The 25,100-nt window shown below is 39.4% G+C and overlaps 1 protein-coding gene across 1 annotated transcript in view; it reads left to right on the top strand.

The window, feature by feature from the left end:
• Positions 1-2,721: 2,721 nt before the first annotated feature.
• Positions 2,722-25,100, top strand: part of LOC121377836 — a 31,758-nt gene continuing 9,379 nt past the window's right edge. Inside the window, exons 1-2 of the mRNA XM_041505935.1 lie at positions 2,722-5,075; positions 24,058-24,223. Of these exons, the coding sequence (XP_041361869.1) occupies positions 4,539-5,075; positions 24,058-24,223 (703 nt within the window). The 5' untranslated portion in view covers positions 2,722-4,538. The remainder of the gene's footprint in view (positions 5,076-24,057; positions 24,224-25,100) is intronic.

The raw sequence follows: 25,100 nt of genomic DNA, 5'->3' as shown, positions 1-25,100 counted from the left end.
AGAAAGGGATATTTTATCTGCACCATCTCACAGACAGGATAACACATACCATGCCCTTTGTTACACCAGTCGTGGTGCACTGGCTGGGACGAGAAATAGCCCAATGGGCTCACCGACGGGGAGAGAGAGAGAGAGAGAGAGAGAGAGAGAGAGAGAGAGAGAGAGAGAGAGAGAGAGAGAGAGAGAGATGAGACATAGAAGGAAAGACAGAGGCAAATATGCACAGAAAGACAGACACAGATAATTTTTAAATAATTTTTCTGTTTTTAAAGTATCATCTAAAATACTATTTTATTATCAAGAAGCTAGGTAATCCCGATCTGGGTCATACCTAGACATTTGAAACAAGTAGATTAATTCGAAAGTTAAGACCACACACTATTTGTTTATTCATCAAATAAGTATATGGTAGGCGACATTTAATTCCGTGGAATTCATGTTAGTTACGAAATGTGGCCCAGTGGTAAAGCGATTGCCTTATGCGCGGTCGGTTTAGGATCGATTCCCGTCGATGAGGCCATTGCGCTATTTCTCGCTCTAGTCAGTGCACCACGACTGGTATACCAAAGACCGTGATATGTGCTATCCTGTCTGTGGATGGTGCATGTAAAAGGGTCCTTGCTACTAATGAAAAAGAAATGTTGCAGACTGTACATCAACAATGACCCAATGTTTGGCATCCAATAGCCGATGATTAATACACAGATGTGCTCTACTTTATTTTTTATCAACCAGTCCTATTATTATTACTTTTCTTTGTTTTTTGTTTGTTTTGTTTTGTTTCTTTGTTTTTTTTTCTTTGAGCGGGTGTTTTGCTTGGATTTTTTTTTTTTTTTTTTTTTTTTTTTTTTTTTTTTTGGGGGGGGGGGGGGGGGATGTTTTTGTTGAATTTTTGTTGTTCTTGTTTTTTGGGGGGTTTTGTATGTTTGTTGGGGGGTTTTGTTGGATTTTTTTTTTGTATTTTATTTTGTTTCGTCCTGTTATTTCTTTGCATTTGTTGGGTGTTTTTTTGTTTGTTGTGTTTCTGTTTTTGTTGGAGTGTTTTCTCGCTAGAATAGCTTTGTCTTGTATTGGAGTTCCACTATGTTGTTTGGCATCGTTTCTGTTGTGTGGGCGCATAGCTTAAATTTGTAACATTTCCCCTGTTAAGACGTTGTAGAGCATTTCGAGTTCTAGCGGGTATGGGTGTGCGAACTCCGTACCTATCAGCTTGAAAACGAATGGCTTAACTACTATGCTAAAGAGCTCGGCATCGGGATTTTTTGTCGGAGGTTGGGGTGGGATGTTGCTTTTTCCCCCCGTTTTTTTTTTGGGGGGGGGGGATTTGGGAGTAGGGGGACTAATAAAAAATGAGCACATGCAGACCGTGAACAAGTCAAACTAATGTCTTGTTTGTTTGTTTGTTTCTGGGGTCAATAATCATAATTAATACACAATCAAGGTGCATGTACGTCTGTCTTGGTCACGAGTTTTAACTTCACGACAAAAATCCATCCAAGGACACAATACAATATCATTATTACTATTTTAAATGTGATATTATATTCCATCCCAACTGGTCATAGAATTTTTGCAGCAACACACAAGGTCACAAAGAAAATTCGGAAATCCGGAAATGACGTCACATATTGGATCATGCTCTGTTTTAATTATTTGAGCAAGGATTCCTACATGATATTGTTTACTTAATGTCTTATATATTAACAGAAAGTAAATAGTATTATTAGAAATACACGTCCGTTCCCGATAATCCCTTTTACACGTTGCTTTGTGTTCTTTCAGAATAAAACCAACAACAACAGAGATTACAGCAAAATACCAAACTGTGGACTAATTTTAGTACGATCTAAAGTAAGAAAACAACAACTGTGACGTCAGGGTGGATTAAAAATAACACCAAGGCATGCTGGGACAACAGAGCAGCCAATCAACGGCTTCCTGTGGTGACAGGCAACGAGATTAATCGAATGGTTCCCAGAGGGGAGGATAATTCGCTTGTGTTAATCGGATTAACTAAGTCGTCCGGTGTCTGAGATACACAAAGCAACAGTTTCGTGTTTGCGGGTCTTTCACCTGATCACCAACTGTGTTGGTTCTATCACCCAGCGGGGTTAAAAATACACTACGGAAGAAATATTAATATTTTAAAATAGAACTAAACTCAGATAATATTTTTAGATGTAAAGTTCGCCTTGTTATTGAATGATTTTACACGGAAATGTATATGTTTACTATTTTTAAAACATGTAAGCTGTAAAAAATATATGTGAAAAACTAAAACACATAAATTAAATTATTAAATTAAATTAAGAAAATATATAAATCTATAGAAACAAAATATATGTAACAGCTCTGAATTGCGGAGAAATTATTTTTCAAACACTTTTCAAAAGGTTATTCTACTTCAATTCTGTCCAAATATATTTATTTTACACGGGAATGTATGTTATTAGTATTTTATAAAATATATAAGCTGTATAAATATATATATGTTAAAAACTAAAACTTATAAATTAAATTTATTAAAATATATAAATTCGTTAAAACAAAATGTCTGCAATTTCTCAGAATTGCAAATAATTTCTTTATTTATTTTAATTTTTTTTTTACAATCTGACGTGCTTTTATTGAAAACAGTATCAGCCGTGCCAGACTTGTCAAAAATAACACCAGAGAAGTCAGTTCCGTTATACCTTTTAATTACCCATTTATCCATACTCCAATTAGCAGTCTATTTGGTATTGCACACCGTGATTGACCGCAATCGACTCGCGTCTCTTGAGTAGAGCCATGTGACATCACTCTGCCGCTTTGTGGTTATTTTGGGAGAAGTGTCCATACATCATATAATGTACGATATCAGTGAAAAGACTCGGTTGCTGACAAACTTATTCAATTACTAAATAATTACATCACGGCGGGAAGAAAAAAACAGGATTATGTCCCAGTGGGGGAGCACAGACCAGCGAAAAACACGAACAAAGTTATTTATAGCACGAATTAGTACAAACCCGTTTTAATGTGAAAACAATAATTGGGCTTTTATTGCCAAAAGCTGAGTAACGCCAAAGCTGCTTAACTTTGAGTGCATTCCTGAGGAACCACAACTCTCCAAGATACGTTTACTCTCATTGGCTGCACAAAACAAAGATCCTACTAAACCGAGAAGGTTAACAAATACACGTATACAGGATAATCTAAAACTCGATTTGCCGTTCTCATAACAAAACGAAAGAAAACAATAGCAATCGACCATCTCTACATACGTATGTCCTCAAAATAGACACAAATACCAGTTCAATAAACACACACACACACACACAAAAAAACAGTTCTAAGTCGACTGACAAGCAAACGGCGTGAGCTTACAGAATGATTGCCACGAAACCCGGAACCGTGATTGGTTTACGGGGAACTTAACGGTAGTGCACACACACACGCTGCACTGACACGGTAGTTGGCCGAACGCTCGGAGCCGTCAAACATAAAAGTAGATAGCTCGCGCCGCCACAAAGGTCCTACTGAACCGCGGACAGGTTTTTGTGTTGTTGAGTGTGGCGGGGAATCTGTGAGAATCTCGGAGCAGATAGCGGGGTTGTACAGATAATTACTGAAACAACGCTGACGGGTTTTATATTATTGGCATTCCGTCCGCAAACGTGGGCTTGTGGCTTTATTTCTTGCCAGGACATCGAGAAGGGCAAACGGACTCTGTTTTCTTATCTAACACATAAACCGGTTGGATTATTTTTAGAGGTGTTGCGTGACAAGACATTCAGAAATACACACGATATCAAGGAGAAGGCCAGAAGATTACGTTGTGGTAAAAAAAAAAAAAAAAAGGACTATTATATTTCGTGGTGGACATTTTACGTTTTAACGTAAATCTAGTGGTGAGTTGTGCACTGTGTAATATCTAAGTTTGACTTCACGTTTACGTAATACCGGGTTTTACCGTTTCGCTGTATATTCATTATAATCAGGAAAGGGGAATATTCAGAAAGCTTACAGTAACTCTGTGACACAAAACTAGACTATTATTTATTATTTCGTTACAGATATTTATATTTATAGCGTGTGTATTTTGTGCTTTGACATCATGTAATACTGTTACGTTTGCTGTAATATTGGGCTTTACCATTACGTCATATGTAGACAAGAAAAGGGAATTTCGGAAGCTTACTATGTGAACAAATCTAGTTAAATTTGATGGATTTATTTTCGAAGTGAATATATAGTGCTGTCTCAACGCTGTGTCTATGCAGAATTGATTATTTTGTGTCAAAACGGGTTTTACACAAATAACTATAAAAGCTTACTGTGTGACAGACAAATTTGATATCTGTGTGGATTATTTTATAACGTGAACATATAGGCCTAATCTTATCTCTACGTTGTGTGTGTGTGTATATCGAGTTTATCCACTTGTGTCATATCGAGTTTTACGCTATCGCTGTGCATGTATCAGGCGTGGTTAAACAGTGTGTATATCTTCCAGTAAAGAAACAAAACGTGTGTGACTGATTTTGAAAAAAAAGATGGGTACAGATCAGGAATTTCTCTTTTCCGAGACTCGGTTTTCGTCTGACCGGACAGTTGTGTTTGAGGACAACGATGAGGGGTATGGGTCAACGAAGATCACGTTCAGGGCCATGTACAAGGACGACGTCTGCAACATACCCACCGTGGACGTCGAGGATGTCGTCGTACTTGACACCAACGATTCCATATCGAGGATTATTGACAACTGTTTCGGTAGATCGCGAACCGAACCTCTGTCACCCACTTGTATGAAATCGTGTAGACTTGACGTCGAGACGAACTCAGATCTGTGCACGGCCTCGTCGAAGATTCGAAACCCCGTCGACCCCTGCTGGCGATCCCACAAGATAAAAGTAGTAAGCGAGACAGACAGTAGGACAGACGGTCGGACGGATGTCGTAAAAGAATCCAGTTCGACGAAGGCGACATCTGGCGGAGGTGATTTCGGTGCTAGGAGATGTGGAGCTGACGTTCCCTGGAAGGAACGCAAGACGAATATAGACAACGCGTTGTCGTGGTTACGGAACGAGTTGGTAAGTAAAAGTATATATTTGACAGGTGTTTGTTGTATACAGCTCTTCGCCAGGATGTACAGCATTCCACAGAAACCTTCAAGAGTGTGTGCAAACTCTACGCAGACTGGGTCAGATATCCGGTTCTTTATGCCAAGTGTAGCAGGCGTACAAATAGTGATCTTGCATTTTCTATTTTACCCACCCCCTCCCTTGTGGTATATGCTGTCCTGTATTTGGGAAAGAATCTATTATATCAAATATTCCTTGATGTTATTGATAAGAACCGGGTTTCATTTTATTTCATTTCAACTTATGTTCGTGCTTATGTCTATTTAAGGTTCAAGCACGCTGTCCTGAGCGCACACCTCAGCTATCTGGGCTGTCAGTCCAGGACAGTGGGTTAGTGGTTAGTGAGAGAGAAGCGGGTGTAGTGGTCTTACACCTAACCATTGAGTCGTTAAATCTCACTCTGTGTGGGAGCCGCTACCGGGCTGCGAAACCTGTACCTATCAGCCTTATGTCCGATGGCTTAACTACCGAGGTCGGTACCGAGTTTTAAAAATCGCCATGTTTTGTGAAGGTTCTATACGCCTGGTTATAATAAAGGTTGTAGTAGATGCTACCCTATCTTTTGGAAAGGATCTGTGAACGATCCCTTGGTGTTAGGAAGAGAAAAAAGGTAGAAAAAAACAGATTTCGACGAGCACCGATGCAAAACAAAACTCATATCTTCTTTTTTTCTACAGATAAATAAATTGTCAGAATTACCACACTTAACAGTAATACTGGGTTCCCTCTGTAGTAAATGAACTGTCAGAATTACCACCCCTAACAGTAATACTGGGTACCCTCTGTGGTAAATGAACTGTCAGAATTACACCCCTAACAGTAATACTGGGTGCCCTCTGTAGTAAATGAACTGTCAGAATTACCACCCCTAACAGTAATACTGGGTACCCTTTGTAGTAAATGAACTGTCAGAATTACCACCACTAACAGTAATACTGGGTACCCTCTGTAGTAAATGAACTGTCAGAATTACCACCTCTAACAGTAATACTGGGTACCCTCTGTAGTAAATGAACTGTCAGAATTACCACCACTAACAGTAATACTGGGTACCCTCTGTGGTAAATTATCATTAAACAAATACTGTCGTGTGTTCCTGAAACTGTGAGGTCGATAATAGTAATACTGTAAAATACATTATTTGTACACTCTTCCCACGAATACATTTAGGTCATTAATCACAGTCGTCCCTAGGTGGGGTGCAAGCTCATTCATTTTTTCATTCATTCATTAAATTTTATACTTGCTAGTATTGTCGAGCTTATATCCGACTGAGGTTGAAGCACGCTGCCATGGGCGCGTACCTTGGGTGTTTGTCCAGGACAGTGGGTTAGTGAGAGTGAAGTCGGTGTAGTAACTTTTACACCTACCCACTGAGCCGCGAGGGGAAGCCAGTACCTACCACCCTTTAGTGTGATGGTTTAACCACTAACCCACGGAGGCCGGTAGTGAATATGTAAGGAAACATTAAGATGGGGCTTCTCCAGGGATGTAAGGAAACATTAAGAGGGGGCTTCTCCAGGGATGTAAGGAAACATTAAGAGGGGGCTTCTCCAGGGATGTAAGGAAACATTAAGAGGGGGCTTCTCCAGGGATGTAAGGAAACATTAAGATGGGGCTTCTCCAGGGATGTAAGGAAACATTAAGATGGGGCTTCTCCAGGGATGTAAGGAAACATTAAGATGGGGCTTCTCCAGGGATGTAAGGAAACATTAAGAGGGGGCTTCTCCAGGGATGTAAGGAAACATTAAGATGGGGCTTCTCCAGGGATGTAAGGAAACATTAAGATGGGGCTTCTCCAGGGATGTAAGGAAACATTAAGATGGGGCTTCTCCAGGGATGTAAGGAAACATTAAGATGGGGCTTCTCCAGGGATGTAAGGAAACATTAAGAGGGGGCTTCTCCAGGGATGTAAGGAAACATTAAGAGGGGGCTTCGCTTCTCCAGGCACATAGGTGTTTTAAAACTTGAAAATAGCACTTTTTATTATTTTAGGGACGGGACGTAGCCCGGTGGTAAAGCGCTCGCTCGATGCGCGGTCGATCTCGGATCGATCCCCGTCAGTGGGGCTATTTCTCGCTCCATACAGTACGCCACGACTCGTACATCAAAGGCCGTGGCATGTGCTATCCGGTCTTTGGGATGGTGCAGGTAAAAGATCCCTTGTTACTAATGGGAAAATGTAGCGAGTTTCCTCTCTAAGACAATGTCAGAGATTACCAAATGTTAGACATCCAATAGCCTTTTTAATTTAATTAAATATGCTAATTAACTGTTACGGTCTCCAATATTTCGTGCTTTACGGTACCTGTTCAATACAAGTTCAACGATTTCCACAACAAACATGATGTACTTAATACGTCTTCCGGATTCTAGCAACAAGTCATCAATAATGTATGTTTGTATTAGGAGCAGCTAGCGACCTCTTATTCCGTCGACGAGACCCGGGCCGTTATATTGAATGTGACAGTAAATATTGTCGTAATGGTAGGTGCTGATACAATGGAATGGGTTCGCCGTGTCCTAGGGACCAGACAAAGGGACAAAGGGGAGATTTGTGGTCCCAACGTAGTGTGAAGACGTGTCAAGGGCTGATGTGCAATACTAATAGGATAATTATTGTAAGTGGAAGGGGAAGAACGTGTGAAAACGGCCTGGGGTTTGTCCAGGGTGGGTGGGACAGATTTCACATCCTAATACGGACCCCCACCCAGTGTAAGTTTGAAGAGCGCACTGGAGTGTGGCCTCTACATCGACCTATAAACCCCACCCCGACTCTCTGTCTTCTCTGTCTCTGTCTCTCTCTCTCTCTCTCTCTCTCTCTCTCTCTCTCTCTCTCTCTCTCTCTCCCCCCCCCCGGGTTATTATATTAAAAGTTTTTCTTATTTGCCTAGAGATGACAAATGAACATGTATTCGTAGATAATCTTTTGGTACTGATTGCTTTGCATATTTATTGATGTTATTTTGTACACGCTTTTCAAAACAAGGAATACTCACATCAAACTTTATTTGAACTTTAATATCAAAGAAAATACTCTTTGACCCCCGAGTTTACCTTGAGGATTAATCTGTCATTTGTAACACGTGGTTTTGATTAAAACAAAAATTAAGTAACTCGTTCATTCATAATCAGTAAGCGACAAAATTGGTAAACCTAATTAGCGCTACCTGGCAGGTGGATTGACATCTGAGCAGGTTAATTAATGACCGTGATAAATCACACCCTCGTGAACCGCAGCTTTGAACCCCGTGTATCTCAAGGTGTGTCGGTGTGATTATGCGAAGTTCTCATGGTTTTAAAAGTCGTGGTTATATTATAAACATAGATTTTGCTCGTGGTAATGTAAGGTAATTGCTATTATAAATAGGGTATAAGTGAAGAATTAATAATAATATAATATAATATGGAATCATGCGGGTTAAAATCATGCGTGATTTAGATTTTCTGAAATCCAATTCACAAAAGATTCACAAAAGATTTTTTCGGTGTCAATAAAACTAAAATGTTTAATGTTACTGACATTAGTTCCAGAGGTACATGTTCCTAAATGCTGTCTTCCATAAAATGTCTGTCATTTTCTCTCTCTCTCTCTCTCTCTCTGTCTCTGTCTCTGTCTCTATCTCTGTCTATCTCTATCTCTATCTCTATCTCTCTCTTTTTCTTTTCCTTTTTTTATTTCTGTTTTCAGACCACACACTACCTCTTTTATCAAACTAACAAGACCTGTTACTATTATTTATCTAAGACCTTTAACCTAAGAACGTGTGTAGCCTTAGAAATAAACATTTAGTGCAATAAATCCATAACGGACATTGACTGTTCTCGGTATTAAACACTATTTGTTTGCTGTAGGACTCACAGCTTATTGGCACATATTACCTGTACGGTGTAAACTGGCGTGTATTCACGACCAACTGTATCCACGCTGCCCGCTGGCAGATGAAGTGTTGGGCAGACATCTCGTCTATCAGTTCCTGTAGTTGTCTAAACATTACAATTAACACCTGTTTGATGTCGTGATCAAGCCATCGGACACAAGTCTGGTAGGTACTGGGTTCGCAGCTCGGTACCGGCTCCCACACAGAGCGAGTTTTAACAACCACTACACCCTCTCTTACTAACCACTAACAACTAACCCACTATCCTTGACACACAGCCCCAGTAATTGAGGTGTGTGCCCATGACAGCGTGACTGAACCTTAATTTGATATAAGCACGGAAATAAGTTGAAATAAATGGAAAAAAGAGACATCTTTCTTAAGACACAAGGCCTCTGGACCGGTCTCATTGGCGTGGTGGTTAAGTTATCAGAACAGAACAGAACAGAATTTATTTACACTCTGGCCGTTCAGCAACGGCATAGGAGGGCTACATAATATAAAGGAACATATATATATATATATATATATATATATATATATATATACATGAAGAACACAAGACTGGTAGGTACTGGGTTCGCAGCCCGATACCGACTCCCACCCAGAACGAGCGATGGGTGAGTGTAAGATTACTACACTGACTTGTCATCACTAACCACTAACAGCTAACCCCTAACCACTGTCCTGGACAGACAACCCAGATAGGTGTGTGCCGAGGACAGCATGCTTGAACCATAATTGAATATAAGCACGAAAATAAGTTGAAATGAATGAATGGGGTCATTGTGGTATGATATAAGACGTCTTTCCTAAGCAAAATTTACAGGCCTCCGGAAATTGCGAAAACGATAATTTCGTTCGCTCATTGCTCACGCCAATCTAATTTTGCGTAACTTATGTTTTGTTTGCGCAACATTTCGGTTGCCATTTACATGGACATAATGGGTTATGCCAAAAGGAAATTGATTACCTCAATTTATATGCTCGAAACTCCAGTGGTATATGAGCATGTAAATAAATATTGGTACCTCAATTTATATGCTCGAAACTCCAGTGGTATATGAGCATGTAAATAAATATTGGTACCTCAATTTATATGCTCGAAACTCCAGTGGTATATGAGCATGTAAATAAATATTGGTACCTCAATTTATATGCTCGAAACTCTAGTGGTATATGAGTAGGTAAATAAATATTGATTACCTCAATTTATATGCTCGAAACACTAGTGGTATATGAGCAGGTAAATAAATATTGGTACCTCAGTTTATATGCTCGAAACTCTAGTGGTATATGAGCATGTAAATATATATTGGTACCTCAGTTTATATGCTCGAAACTCCAGTGGTATATGAGCATGTAAATATATATTGGTACCTCAGTTTATATGCTCGAAACTCTAGTGGTATATGAGCATGTAAATAAATATTGGTACCTCAGTTTATATGCTCGAAACTCCAGTGGTATATGAGCATGTAAATAAATATTGGTACCTCAGTTTATATGCTCGAAACTCTAGTGATATATGAGCATGTAAATAAATATTGGTACCTCAGTTTATACTCGAAACTCCAGTGGTATATGAGCATGTAAATAAATATTGGTACCTCAATTTATTTTTATTTTAAAGCCCAGTGGTCAGTCTAGGATCGATCCCCGTCTGTGGGCCCATTTTGGGCTATTTCTCGTTCCAGCCAATGCACCACGACTGGTATATCAAAGGCCGTGGTATGCGCTATTCCTGTCATTGTGGGATTATATGTGCAAATATAAACTTACCTGCCCCCCCCCCCCAAAAAAAAAAAATAATAATAATAATTAAAAATAAATAAATAAATAAAAATAAAAATGAATGAATAAATGAGAAAGAAAGAAAGAAAAAAGAAGAAGAAGAAAGAAAATTATATACTATGCAAATGTAAATAATAATTATTCATCTGTCACTCGGGAAATAAAATGAGTCAACATTGCTTGCTTCCTTATGTAACATGCAAAAAAACCAAGTCTTCTGCTGTATTGTACTGTCCGCCAAAGATGTGTGTCAAGTTGATTACCATCCGAGCTTATCTAAATCCGCCATGATAGGGTCACTGACTACATAACCTACCCACGGGCCGTCTCTTTTGAAACTTAATAACGGGTGAGGTTACAGCTAAATGAAGCGTGTTAGCGGGTTTTGTCCACACATTTTGTAGGTGGAGATTGAAAACCACATCACACCATTGAAACACTTAACGCTTATTACACTATACCCTGGGATATTGTTACACGGGTTTAAATATTCACGAGCTAGTTTGAAAGGCAAAATAATAGCAGCTGGCCTCAGATTACAGTTATCTTCCCATTTGGTTGTCCAAAATCCGGAAGTTTCACCGCGCAAGTAGTCTGCTGTTTGACTGTGATTATTTCATGGCAGACAGCTATGAAGTGGCAACTGTTTGACTGAAGTGACAGGGGATAGCATGTAGTTTGTAAACATGTGTAACTTGTTGACATTGAAGACTTGTTTGTGGTAATTCCGGCCCATGCAAAAGTAGTGCTTTTTGTGTAAAATGGGTGTACTCCGGCCTGGTTTAGAGGGTGTGTCTGTTTAAACCAATATGCTGGGAGAAAGAGCTGGACAACAGGGGTTGTCCTTTTCAGGGTATGTGTCCCCCATGCAGTCAAAGGTACATACAAAACTTCACGGGCCTGCTGATATTAATAAAAATGTTATAGCCACTAAGGCTATATAGAAACATATAGCGAAATTAATTGTGGTCTGAGGCCAGCTGTGGTTTATAGGAACACAAACATTATCCATTTTCAGATACACCTGTGGCGTAGTGCATATGTACTTTTGTAACAGCCTTCATTTAAAACAGTTGATTAAACGCTTTTTGTACTTCAGTTACAAATAATGTTATAATGTATATATATATATATATATATATATATATATATATGTGTGTGTGTGTGTGTGTGTGTGTATATATATATATGTGTATATATACATGTATATTATATTATATTATATTATATTATATTATATTATATTCAAGTACGTACTGAAGAAGCCAAACACATTTTAAAAACTTGGTACTGCTACGAAGGTTTGTTTTAGATCACTGGATGCTTTTAATATAAGTGGATAATTATTTCTAATTAGTGTGTAAATAGTTTTACACAAAAGAGAAATAATGTCTTAGATTTGAAAATAAAGTCGTCACAGGTAAATATGACTGTTCACTGAAGAGAATGAAATGTTTGGCACGTGTACGCACAGACACGCACACTCACACGCACGCACACACATACACATACTGACTCACTAACACAACCCCCCCCCCCTTCTTTTTCTCTGTCTCTCTCTCTCTTCCTGTGTGCTCTCTCGCTCTCTCTCCCCTCTCTCTCTCTCTCTCCCCCCCCTCTCTCTCTCTCTCTCCCTCTCTCTCTCTCTCTCTCTCTCGCTCTCCTCTCTCTCTCTCGCTCTCTCTCGCGCTCTCTCCCCCGCTCTCCCCCCCCCCTCTCTCTCTCTCTCTCTCTCTCTCTCTCTCTCTCTCTCTCTCTCTCTCTTTCTCATAACATCATATCATATCATATATCATCTGTTATACTCTCTTCTTTACAGTAAGTATCTCAGATAATACAAATTCGCCAGTCATACTTGCCGTACGTTGTTGTTGTTGTTGTTGTGTTCAGAAATATCTTAATATAGAATACACTCTATAGCTAATAGTCTAATTGCGTCGCTGATATGTTGGACAAAATAATCAGTTTAAATCGATATCATTTCGCATGACTGCCTTTGTTGCAGGGTATATCATGTGTGGTGGGTCTATATTTAGATCGTGTAATAATGACGTAATAAATGTCACGGATGGACAGTGGACACCACACCTGATGTAAATATCCTGATATACACACACACGATATGACTGTAAATAGCTGTCATAGGATATAATTAATTATGTCTTCTGAGTATATCGTACTGTCAGTTATTTATAGCAGTATTACGTGTTTTATTTACGTTGTACCTTACTACTGATTTAAAAACGAAGCTTTCTTCTGTTGTGATTTAATGATTTGCTGTTCCCACAATCGATATAATAAAATAATAAATGTGTGTCCATATGTAGCTTTTTATACTTTTAGCCGGCATAACAATAATTTGCATGTAGAACTCTCTCTCTCTCTCTCTCTCTCTCTCTCTCTCTCTCTCTCTCTCTCTCTCTCTCTCTCTCTCTCTCTCTCTCTCTCTCTCTTACGCACGTACGCACATAAAACCATGCCCGTAAAAAATAATGTAATCTCTCACAGAGGATTACAGATAAAAACATTTTTTTATATTTATCAAGAGTCCTGCACATCCCTGTACTCGCACCGATACTTGGAATGTTTCGCCTATGAGGGCTCCGGTTGATGTGGGTAGGCTAAGGCCTATACATGCTTCTGATTAAAACCAGAGTGGTGTAATCTTAACGTGCTGTTCTGAATAACTTGTTGGACTGGATATTACCTAGTGTACTAAAACATCTCCCTCAAATATATTAGATAAGCAGCTCGACGCTTGAGTTATCGCATATTCCGCAGATCACCACTTAAAACCCGGACTGGGAGTCGAGCCACGCCAGTCGTAATTACCCGATAATCGGGGGTTTTCGAACTTAAAGTCAGGCGACCTGGTTTCTGGTAGCCCAGTTTCCCAGTGGGTGACTGGGTTTTCAAAAAAGAACATCTTTATTTTGAAAGATCCCCTGTGCAGTTTTGGCGCCATCGCTATATGGGTTCGATTACGTAATATGAGAAAAATCAGATCTTGAAATTCCAAATGTACTCTATATAGTATTCAGGGTTTGTTCTTTTAGTCAAACGGAGATCTGTTTCGAGTAGGATACTGAGATATTAAAGCTATGTTATAGAGTTAGAAACACGGTTTTAAAAAACAGGAAAGAACAGGAAGAATAACGACGATCAAATGGAGATAAACAAGGAAACAAATCCCATGGAAAGAACATTTAAGAATATTAATGCACTCTATTTGAAAAGTAAAGTAGAAAATTATGACAATAGTAAAATTATTTTTAAATTAAAACAATATTGTATTAAAAATTAATGATGCATAAAAAGAATAATAAATAAATGACTAAAATGAACGAAAAGAAGAAAGAATCTTATGGTTAACACATTTATTAACCACATTGTAAAAGAAGGAATTTTGAAACTTTGAGGGAAGAAAGAAAAGAAAAAACCTGGACGAAATATAATAACAACGAGTGACCATTATTAAAACAGGGTGTACTTCCATATTGCCTGCAGCCACTACACCGTACATCAGCAATATTACGCCGAACAACACTTGATATTTACCTAGCATGTTACATCAAACAGTCACCCACCCGATTCCTACAATATGCCGCACGTAATTTAAAAACATAAGTAGAAAACCCCTTTTGTGAGGGTATCGAGGTCAAACAAACCGATGTTTATACTGGTTGGTAAACACTACCATCGTTAACAAAGCTTTTGGTATCTACGTTTTATATCAACACACAAACTACAGTCGTTATCGCACTAACACTAGTGGCAGTTATAAAAATCTTTGTTGCGAACTTACGGGCCGTTACCAACACATACCGTAGTATATGTAATAATTCGCAACATTCCAAAAATATTACGCAATTAATCTGATGGAATAACAGACAAACGTAATGAAATGCGAGCACGTAGCCCCGAGGGTGAGGTAGCAACGTTTTGGCCAATGAAATGAGTCATGTTTGATGACACCTCAGAACTTTATTTTAACAGCGGTTTAACTGTGTCACAACAGTTGGTAATGGCGACGGTCGATCTTTAAACTGAGAGAAGAAACCCACAGCCTCTACATAATATAAACGCTAGAGTTCTGAGCAGTTACTGTAGTCTGTGGTCTTTTATTAGCACGCCATTTTCTATAGACCGCATGGCACATATTACTGTCTTTGATATACCGGTTGTGGAGCACTGGGATAAAATGATTAAACACGGACTCGTAGCCATGCATAAGGGAAGATAATGCAATGTGGACTGGTAGTCAATACAGGAGAGGGGCGGGGAGGGGGAGGATTGATATGTAAGATTACAGGTGTTAGTGACGTCTTTAGAAATTAAAATCAAAATGCTTGCTCAAAGCCGAAGTGGGTAGCCGATTGCGTGGTATTGACCATATGGTAGAATCATGCCTTAGAGAATTGAAAATGTGCGTGACCTAATTATCGGTCACGCAGAAAACAATCCATGTAACCAATTTTCCTTTTTGTAAAACCTGTTATATCCAAGTAAATGGTGCTCCAAATTTTACGCGAACAAAAAATAGGTTGCGCAAAATTAGATTTGCGCGATCAACGGGTGAACGAAACGACCGTTCTTGCAATTTTCAAAGGTCTGTGTGGAGTTAAATGCAGACCCAAGGGTAATGATCCGACTGGTGGAGAAGGAAAACTCTAGTTGGTTCATTTCATCGCCACGCTCTTGTTTTGTCTATAGTATTTCACGGCAGCCAGCTCGTGTTCCTAAACTGGTTGTAAAACATAAATCTGATACGGGAACGCCTATAAAAGTATTATTATCATTAGCCGGGCTATCATCAAGCCATATCCTGTTTCTATCTTCTAACACAACAGAGTAGGAGGGATAAAGATTAAAGAACACTCGAACTATGCTCCTATCATCTTCAATGTGCACCTTATGGCGACCCTACACGATACGAGTGGCTAGAACGGAGAATAGCCACGAGAATAGGTTACTGGCAAGACAAACATCACGATTTCTAGTACGAGACACTCGTATCGTGTGACATTGCCTTTACAGTGCCCTAAACCCCTTGTAACGCTATTTTGTAAACTCGCTGTTCTCGACGATTGTTAGCATTTGACGATTTATGAGTCTTTCTGTCTTTGTCTGTCTGAGGGGACGGGACATAGCCCTGTGGTAAAGCGTTCGCTCGATGCGCGGTCAGTCTGGGATCGATCCCTGTCGGTGAGCCCTCTGGCCTATTTCTCGTTCCAGCCAGTGCACCACGACTGGTATATCAAAGGCCATGGTATGTACTACCATGTCTGTGGGATGGTGCATATAAAAAATCCCTTGCTGCTAATCGAAAAGAGTAGCCCATAAAGTGGCGACAGCGGGTGTCCTCCCTCAAAATCTGTGTGGTTCTTAACCATATGTCCCGACGCCATATAACCGTAAATAAAATGTGTTGAGTGCGTCGTCAAATAAACTATTTCCTTCCTTGTCGGTCTGTTTATTTTTATTAGTTCGCTCGCACGTTCGTTAGCTCGCACGTTCGTTCGTTCGTTTTGCTACTTTCTTGAATGTATTTATTTTCAAAGAAAATAAAGAATCACTGGTGTTTATATCATAATTGAGACTGATTGTTTTTACTGACATTTATCTCTGAAGGACATATCCTCAGCTTGTTTGCTATATTCTTTTGGTTTTGAAACATTGCGGTAAGAATTAAAAAAAAGTCCACATATATGTCAGACTGAAAACATTAAACATTGTGCATAGAACATGGAGCGGAGCCAGACATCGTTTTCTGACGTTAAAACATCCCAGTCTAGTTATTTATGTCTCCCCCGAAATAGAACGGAGCATGTTTAGTCGCAACAAATCTACCCTCCATTATGCTCCGAATTCAATCTAACCTGCTCTGAACAGTCACTTAATGCACTGTTAAAGGTGCAATCTCGGGTGTATTTTAGAGGTTTGGGTGGGTTTTTTAGCAGTTATGATTTAGAGTGGATCCGTTAGTGAACCGTTCGTCAATACGTAATACAAATCTAGCAACTTTAATTCCTCGCTCCTATATAAAATTTTAACCGTTAAATTATATAACTACTATTATCCTGTCACTGTGACGTAATTTGACGAATAGTAGGCCTATTGGATTTTTAGTGGGGGGGTATTATTTTATTTATTATTATTATTATTATTTATTATTGTTGTTGTTGTTGTCGTTGTTATTTTGTTTTAATTTATTTGAGATATTGACAATAAACACCAAATAGAAAATCATCTGTTAATGTTAAGGAACAAAATGGCTGCGACTGGCTGTAGTTTACTTTGTGTACAGCTAAAGATATAGCATACAGGAAAGAGATACAGAATCCCGTGACGTTTTGTAACGTGTCCCATGATACACTCCTATAGCGTTACATAATTATTGAACTGCCCCCCCCCCCCCCTGCCCCCCCCCCCCCCCCCCCCAGTACGTACATGTACGACCTTTCGTTTATCTATGCTTTAGTAGTGTCGTTTAACAAAATAAACTTTAACATCGTCTGTGTGTATATTTTTCTACGACAGGTCTACCATCGTTTTCCAGACAGAAAAGTCGAGGATTTTTTCCTCATTACTATATATAATATGTTTGCCCCCTTTCAAAATCAAATACTACACACCTCTCGTTTATACAAATGCGGATCACAGATTAAACACGGGGAATCAAGAATACGACCGGTTTTTAGCAGCGAACATTGCATAACTGGGTTCTCGCTATATTGCGCACTTCACGGTACGTGATATTTGCATGTTTGCCAGTCGTGCATCCGCAACACATGCCATGAACTGGTGCTGCAAAATGCAGATATGTAAATAAAGCGATCGAGTTACAGTCTATCTGGAAGATACGGGGAAATGTTAAATATTTAATGATTAAATTCGTTATACATTTTAAAGGGACAATCCTTTTTTCTGAATTATTGAACATATTTCCAAATATTAAATCCGTTTTAACAACACGTTACTGCTTGAACACAGTTTATCGTTTAGAATATCAGAAAGAAGAACATGTTTTATTTAACGACGCACTCAACACATTTTATTTACGGTTATATGGCGTCAGACATATGGTTAAGGACTACACAGATATATAGAGAGGAAACCCGCTGTCGCCACTTCATGGACTACTCTTTTCGATTAGCAGCAAGGGATCTTTTATATGCACCATCCCACAGACAGGGTACTACATACCACGGCCTTTGATATACCAGTCGAGGTGTACTGGCTGGAACGAGAAATAGCACAATGGATCCACAGACGGGGATCGATCCCAGACCGACCGCGCATCGAGCAAGCGCTTTACTTACTGGGCTACGTCAGTGTCCTAATGTTTGTAATAGCTCATATTTCATTTTACTTCCTAGCATACATTTTTGTCGTTCGTACCAAATTATTACATGAGATAAAATACAGTCTGGGCTATTATAAACATTAGGATAACAAGACACTGAAGATTTAAACAAGAAAATAAATGTATTTAATATGTAATTGTATGTGTTAAAAATGCTGTCAGTCAAACACATTTTGTAATGGCTGCGAATTCAGGACAGCCCCTTTGATCATAGAAGATTCTCATATGTCTCATGTTGTCACTGCAGCTTACATCCTCGTCCGCCGTCCCAAAGAAACAATGGAATTAATCATATTTAAAATTGAATTTTACAAATTTAAAAAACACAGGTTTTTTGTGTGTTTTTTAGTTTATTTTTGTTTTTTAATACGATCGTTTTTCCTTCTTTTATTTTTTTTTCAAATGAAGTGAGTCTTTAACAAACATTTAAAGGTGGGCATGCCAATGTTTTGTTATCGTAAAAGGAATATTAATGTATGTCCTAGTACAGTTGTCATAATTTAGTACCGGTACTTTCAAGTTTGTGAAGTGAAGGTATGTTAAAAGATGCAGTAGCTTCTTTTATGTTGGCGTTCACTTTCTTTATTACCAGCATGTGAGGGAAAATATCCAGTTTGTTTCTTTATCTATTCTCTTTGTAATTATTATTACCGTTTTATTTAAATTCAAAGACAAGTTGGTATATTTTTGTTACATACAAAACTAGGGTAGTGGCCGAGGATATGTGTTGATAGTTTTATTATAGTTTTTTTTTTTGTTGTTGTTGTTGTATGGTCTTTTTTCGTCTTTTTTCTCTCTTTTTTTCCTCTTTTTTATTTTTTTTAAATTTTTTTTTAGGTGGTGTTTGTTTTTGTTTGTGAATTTTGTTCTTTATTTGTATGTTTGATGTTGGATTGTAAGTGTATATTTTTGTGTGAGGTTTTCTTTTTTCCGGGGGGGGGGGGGGGGGGGGGGGGGAGCTAAAGTTTTGACGGAAACACAACTGGAGCTGAAGTGGGCTATAGATAACGCTGGTTTTTATGGTTGTTAGCAATTTGCATGAAGCTTTACATTACGTTAAAAATTAATGTCAACTACTTAATAATTAATTTCATTAACAGTGGTTGAACAACTGTAAAACAACACCTGTTTGCCTCGAGGAAAAACAGGTTTGCTTTACAAGTGTCAAGCTAACATAATAGACCCGTATAAAATCAATGAAGCTTATGATGTGAATAACAAAACATGAATGACTGGTTCATTACGATAACTAAATAACAGTCTATCAGGGTTGTCCAATGTATTGTCGCAAGAGATATAATCTCGCGTACACGAGATGTGTGGTAAGATTCGCATGATCTCGTTTAAGCGAGATTTGGGACAAGATTTGTGTGTTTTTAAGTATCGGTCATTGACTCTGAATAAGTTAATGCTGTCCACCGCTTATTACAATGTTACGTAATGAAGGGGTGTATAAAAATAATTTGCATAAATATGTTACGAAAGCAAACTGTGAATTTGCTGGAATAATAGTGTGTTATGAAGCCTATAGCTCTGATACGAAGGGATATTTACATATATGTATGAACATTACTCTCTGATTACACAACTTTACGAAATAACTTCTCCATATATCCCCTTTTATAATACATATGGAAAACACCTTCTCTAGTCAACGTTTTAGTAAAGTTAGTTGCTTCACACCTGTCACTCCCAAACCAGTTTATTACCGTCTTAAAGAAATGCAACAAGCAAAAACAATACAAACAAAACGTTTTCTCTATCCCCACCCCACCCCACCCCACCCCACCCCCGTGTGTGTGTGTGTGTCTCTCTCTCTCTCTCTCTCTCTCTCTCTCTCTCTCTCTCTCTCTCTCTCTCTCTCTCTCTCTCTCTGTCTGTCTGTCTGTCTGTCTGTCTGTCTGTCTGTCCGTCCGTCCGTCCGTCACTTTGTCCGTCACTCTGTCTTTGTCTTGCACAAACAACCCATACATATAATGAGATCCCAGGAGAGCGTGCTCGAACATTAGCTGGCAATCAGTACAAAAATAAGCTATATCGCCGACATTAAACGTGAATGCAGCGACCGCATTACTTGGTCTGCTGAGTTTTGTTATTGAAAGTCTTAATGGATGCATTTTGCTGCAGCATTACGTACCAGGCGTCACAGCGGCCGCCATCCCGGTTAATCGCATGCAAGGTTTCCTTTCTCTGCGTGCATTAACGCGTTTGTGTGATTATGGATTTTATTGCACGTGTGGTATTCAAATAACGCCTTCGCCGATTGCTTGCTCTACTTGCGTTTGTTAATATCGTCGTGACGTCATAGTCATAATAGTTTTGAACTCGAGGCAGTGGAGCGAACAGAAACATTGCGTTTCTGAGTCCATTTGTCTTGATAAAATATATGGGATGAAAGAAATTCATTACTTTTACTCCTTTTATTGGTATGGATTGTTTCCATTGCTGCTATTTCTCATTTTATCTGAAGAACATTAGAGACAGAGTTAATTTGTTTCAGCCGTTGATGCTTATTGTCTTGACGTGTCTGATTGGTGCTTTTTTTTTTACCGAGGTTCGATATATTTGATCGACGTACATTTTGATAATCCAACTGTCTTGTTTGTGTGTGTGTGTGTGTGTGTGTGTGTGTGTGTGTGTGTGTGTGTGTGTGTGTGTGTGTGTTGCCAATTGAGCTATTTCTCGTTCCAGACAGTGCACCACGACTGGTATATAAACGGCCATGGTATGTGCTATCCTGTCTGTGAGATGGTGCATATAAACGATCCCCTGTCGCTAATCGAAAAGAGTAGTCTCATGAAGTGGCGGCAGCGGGTTTCCTCTCAATGTCTGTGTGATTCTTAACCATATGTCTGACGCCATATAACCGTAAATAAAATGTGTTGAGTGCGTCATTAAGCTTGTAGCTTAAAGTAATAAGACAATTGAAAAAAAAAATGAATTGAAATTGACTTCTATTGTTAGAGTGAGATTAACTAATTGGTTGAGGGGATCGCGCTCGTAGACTGATGTGAATCGATACACCCCCCCCCCCCCCCCCCCCCCCCCCTGCGACTTATGTAGTAAAGGCTGTCGGAGTTGTATACATGTATTGTATCAAACGCCGTGGTAAAGTTTTGCTGTTTGTGGGAAAACGCATATAAAAGATGCCTTGCTGCTATTCGGCAGGAGTAGCCTATGCGGTAGCAGTGTTTCCTCTTGCTTATGCGTAAGAACAACTATTCAACTAATCATGGTGGTGACATATACATGTCTCAATGAAAAAAAAAATGTCTTCCTAAATCTTTTTATGTCTAAAATATCACGGAATTGGAGGCAGCCATTCTAGTACAGTATCGTAGTGGCGTGCCACAATGTACTTGTAGTCTATGTAACTACAATTATTGTCCTTTTTATCTTAGCTATCTAAGGTTATGTGAATTTTGATATAGCTAGTAATCAATAAGAAAAATGTACGGTATATTAGGAACGCATCCAGGATTTTGTAAAGTGATGGTCATAACATTCCGAAAAAAAAGGCAAGTTGGAGTTTGCTAAAGGCATATGAGTGGAATTCCTAAAAGGGAACGAAATCCGAGGGGTGGGGTTCGGGGTATCTTCTCGAAAAATTTTATGGTGTGACCCCCCCCCCCCCCCCCCCCCCCCCCCCCCCCCCCCCCCCTTTGTAACCGCCAATATATACCATAGCTAAAAAGGGAGGAGTAACTATTGCTGACGAGTCTGCCCTGGGTTGTCATTCCACGAGCTGAACAGTTCAGGCCCTTTTAAGGACCCTATGGGCAACCTAGGGAGACATTTCAACGCCATCTAGGTCCCCTTAACGCGCCACTCTCGGCTTACTAATTCCCAAACTATACGTAGCTCCTTTTTTACTATTTAGACGGACCGTTCAAAAATGCGCCTAATTTCCTTCTCAAAAATGCGCACCATTTCTGGATCCTTCGGGACTCGTCCATAGCACGAATCCACCCTCCGCCTATTACTGATTACGGTCGGACTGCCGGTGCTCCCTTGCACTTGCCAGTACAGGCGGTCACTTTTTCACCCATCCCACCCTTTCCTGTGTGGACGGAGGAGCCGGTTGAGGCCGACACCTGCGCCCAAGACAGGCGTGCGCTACAACAGCTTGCTCTGAATGTGCACGTTAAAGTCTCTGACTTGACTCTGAAGGAGTAAGCATATAATCAAACGTACACACACAGCATACATTATAAAAAGAAAACCACGCTTGGAACCCTTTTCAACATCCCGCCGTCATCCTTGCATACTAGTCACTTCCAAACAGAAAGAGGTAAAACAACAGTCCACAACAAAACATTAGGGTGACATTTTGACATTTAGTGGTTTTCCAGGTTTATTAAATTACAACACACGCTGCCTCTGCGTGTTCCAAACATCTCGACGGCGGTGCGTACAAACGCAGGCGTGTATCCGGGCAATTAAGGGTAAATAAAGTCAGTCCCTTGTGGCAGTTTTCGCGACACTTTCGGATTCTTTGGACATAAACGTTGGCCTTAAAATATTATCGTTTACGACTGTTAACACTGTCGTCTTTTGGCGTAATATTACAGCGATATTCGGTTTAAAAACGGCTATTGAAGTGGTTTATTGGTGCTGGAACAGTTCTCGTGGCGTTGTGTGGTGAAGTGTAGTGTAATGGATTGGTTATTGTTAGTTCAGTGTTCATTTTATTGCTCCGTCTGTTGTATGGCATGTCTTTGTTTCCCTTTTAATAGTTTAGTAAATCGTATAGGTTACTGCTATTTAAGCAACAACAACAACAAAAACATCACCAACAAGAACAACACACCCACCCAGACATTTTCAGTCAGAGCTTTTTGTATCTATTTTATTTGAGAAATAAAAGAAATGGCTGTTTTAATAATAGTTAAAACTGCAACCTCGAGTGTCTTTTAAAATTATTATTTGAGGATTTATAATATATAAAATATCTCTCTCTCTCTCTCTCTCTCTCTCTCTCTCTCTCTCTCTCTCTCTCTCTCTCTCTCTCTCTCTCTCTCTCTCTCTCTCTCTCTCTCTCTCTCTCGCCATACCTTTCTCTGATACATTTGTAATTCAGGTCACACCGTTTTAACTCATTCTCATAGCAACTCATTCTTTCGTAGGTAGTTTTTAATATTGGCAATTGGCGAACGACAGCGCGAGCCTGCAGGTCGTGTTTTTGCAATGTGGCTTTGATCTACCGCGAAACCACTTCGTCTCGCACTAGCTGAAAAACTAGCTGTAATTAAGTTTTGCAATTCTTGGAGGATTGGCATCTTCGTAAGCCAATGTACTATACTGTACGGAGTGGTACCGTGGCTTGCGGAGATGGGAGATTGGGAGACGAGAATGCAGCGTTTATGTTGTTTAACAATTGTATGTTAGGCGTCAGAATCATGTCAGAGGAGAGACTATGTGTGTAGGTTATCCATGACAATTACTAGAAACAACGTTTTCCATATGGAATTTCCCACAACAAGAACAGCATGTAGCAAAGGATTTGTAATATCAGTCATAGCGCCTCTGAAATACCAGTAGTTAAGTCTTTGAAATATTAGACGAAACATCTTTGAAAAGCCAGTCGTAGACTCTTTAAAATACCAGTCGTAGAGCCGTTGAAATACTAGTTGTAGAGTCTTTAAAATGGCAGTAGTAGAACCTTTAAAATAACAGTCGTAGAGCCGTTGAAATACTAGTCGTAGAGTCTTTGAAATATCAGTAGTAAAGCCTTTGCAATATCAGTCGTAGAGCCGTTGAAATATTAGTCGTAGAATGTTTGAAATGTCAGTCGTAGAGTGTTTGAAATACAAGATGTAAATGCCCTTGAAATACCAATCGTAAATCAAGCTTTGGAAACTAATTTTGTGGTTTTATTAATTTCCTCCAGGAAGGAATGCGAGCCCAGGACAAGCTCCTCATGTCTCAGTTACAGAGATGTCGGGAAACTATAGACAGTCTGAAACAGCAGCGGAGCTCCTGGGAAGAGGGGTCGGAATACGGTGACCTGGACGAGGAAGAAGAAGAGGATCACTGGGAAGACTGGGAGATAGCAGGTCAGACTCCTATCATTGTTTCTTTCCAATTTAAAGTTACAACCTCGAGTATATGTTTATTATGTATCCATTTAGAATAGGGGGCGAGACGTAACCCAGTGACAAAGAGCTCGCTTGATGCGCGGTTGGTTTGGGATCGATCCCCGTCAATGGGCCTATTAGGTTATATTTCGCCCTAGCCAGTACATCACGACTGGTACATCAAAGGCCGTTGTATGTGCTATCATGTCTATGGGATGGCGCATATAAAAGATCCCTTGCTACTAATGGGGGAAAATATAGCGGGTTTCCTCTCTAAGACTATATGTCTAAATAACCAAATGTTTGACATACAATAACCGATGATTAATAATCTATGTGCTCCAGTGGTGTCGTTCAAACTTCATTTTTTTCCATTTAGAATAAACTATCAACACCATTTTTTTTTATCGTCACACACCATTTTTCGAAAATTTTTGCCTCGATTTGTTAAACAAGGTCACATATAAATGTTTTGTTCTTCATTTAACACTTAGAAGCGGGGCGCTATGAAATTGTGTTATGGAATATTTTAACACATGGCTTGTATGTTGTATCGATACCTGTTGGTATTGATAATCGTCACAATATTTGATCATAGTTGTCTGGGGGTTTTTTTGTTGGTTTTTTTGTTGTTGATGGTGGTGGTGTTCTTTCTTCTTTTTTATTATTATTTTGTTGTTGTTGTTGTTGTAGAGGTATCTGAACATCGTCAGCTGATAAACATAGGAACCCATTGGCGTAGCTAGAATGTTATATTGTGGGCACCCACATTGGAGGGGGCACAAATGGGGCGACAGATATAAGGGTGGTGGTGGTGTGGGGGGGGGGGTAAGTATGATTGGAGGGCGTGGCCGCC

Source organism: Gigantopelta aegis, chromosome 7 (genome assembly GCF_016097555.1).
Source record: "Gigantopelta aegis isolate Gae_Host chromosome 7, Gae_host_genome, whole genome shotgun sequence".
Classification (NCBI taxonomy): Eukaryota; Metazoa; Mollusca; class Gastropoda; order Neomphalida; family Peltospiridae; genus Gigantopelta; species Gigantopelta aegis.
Note: the sequence above shows the minus strand (reverse complement) of the source record. Positions and strands in the feature narration are given on the sequence as shown.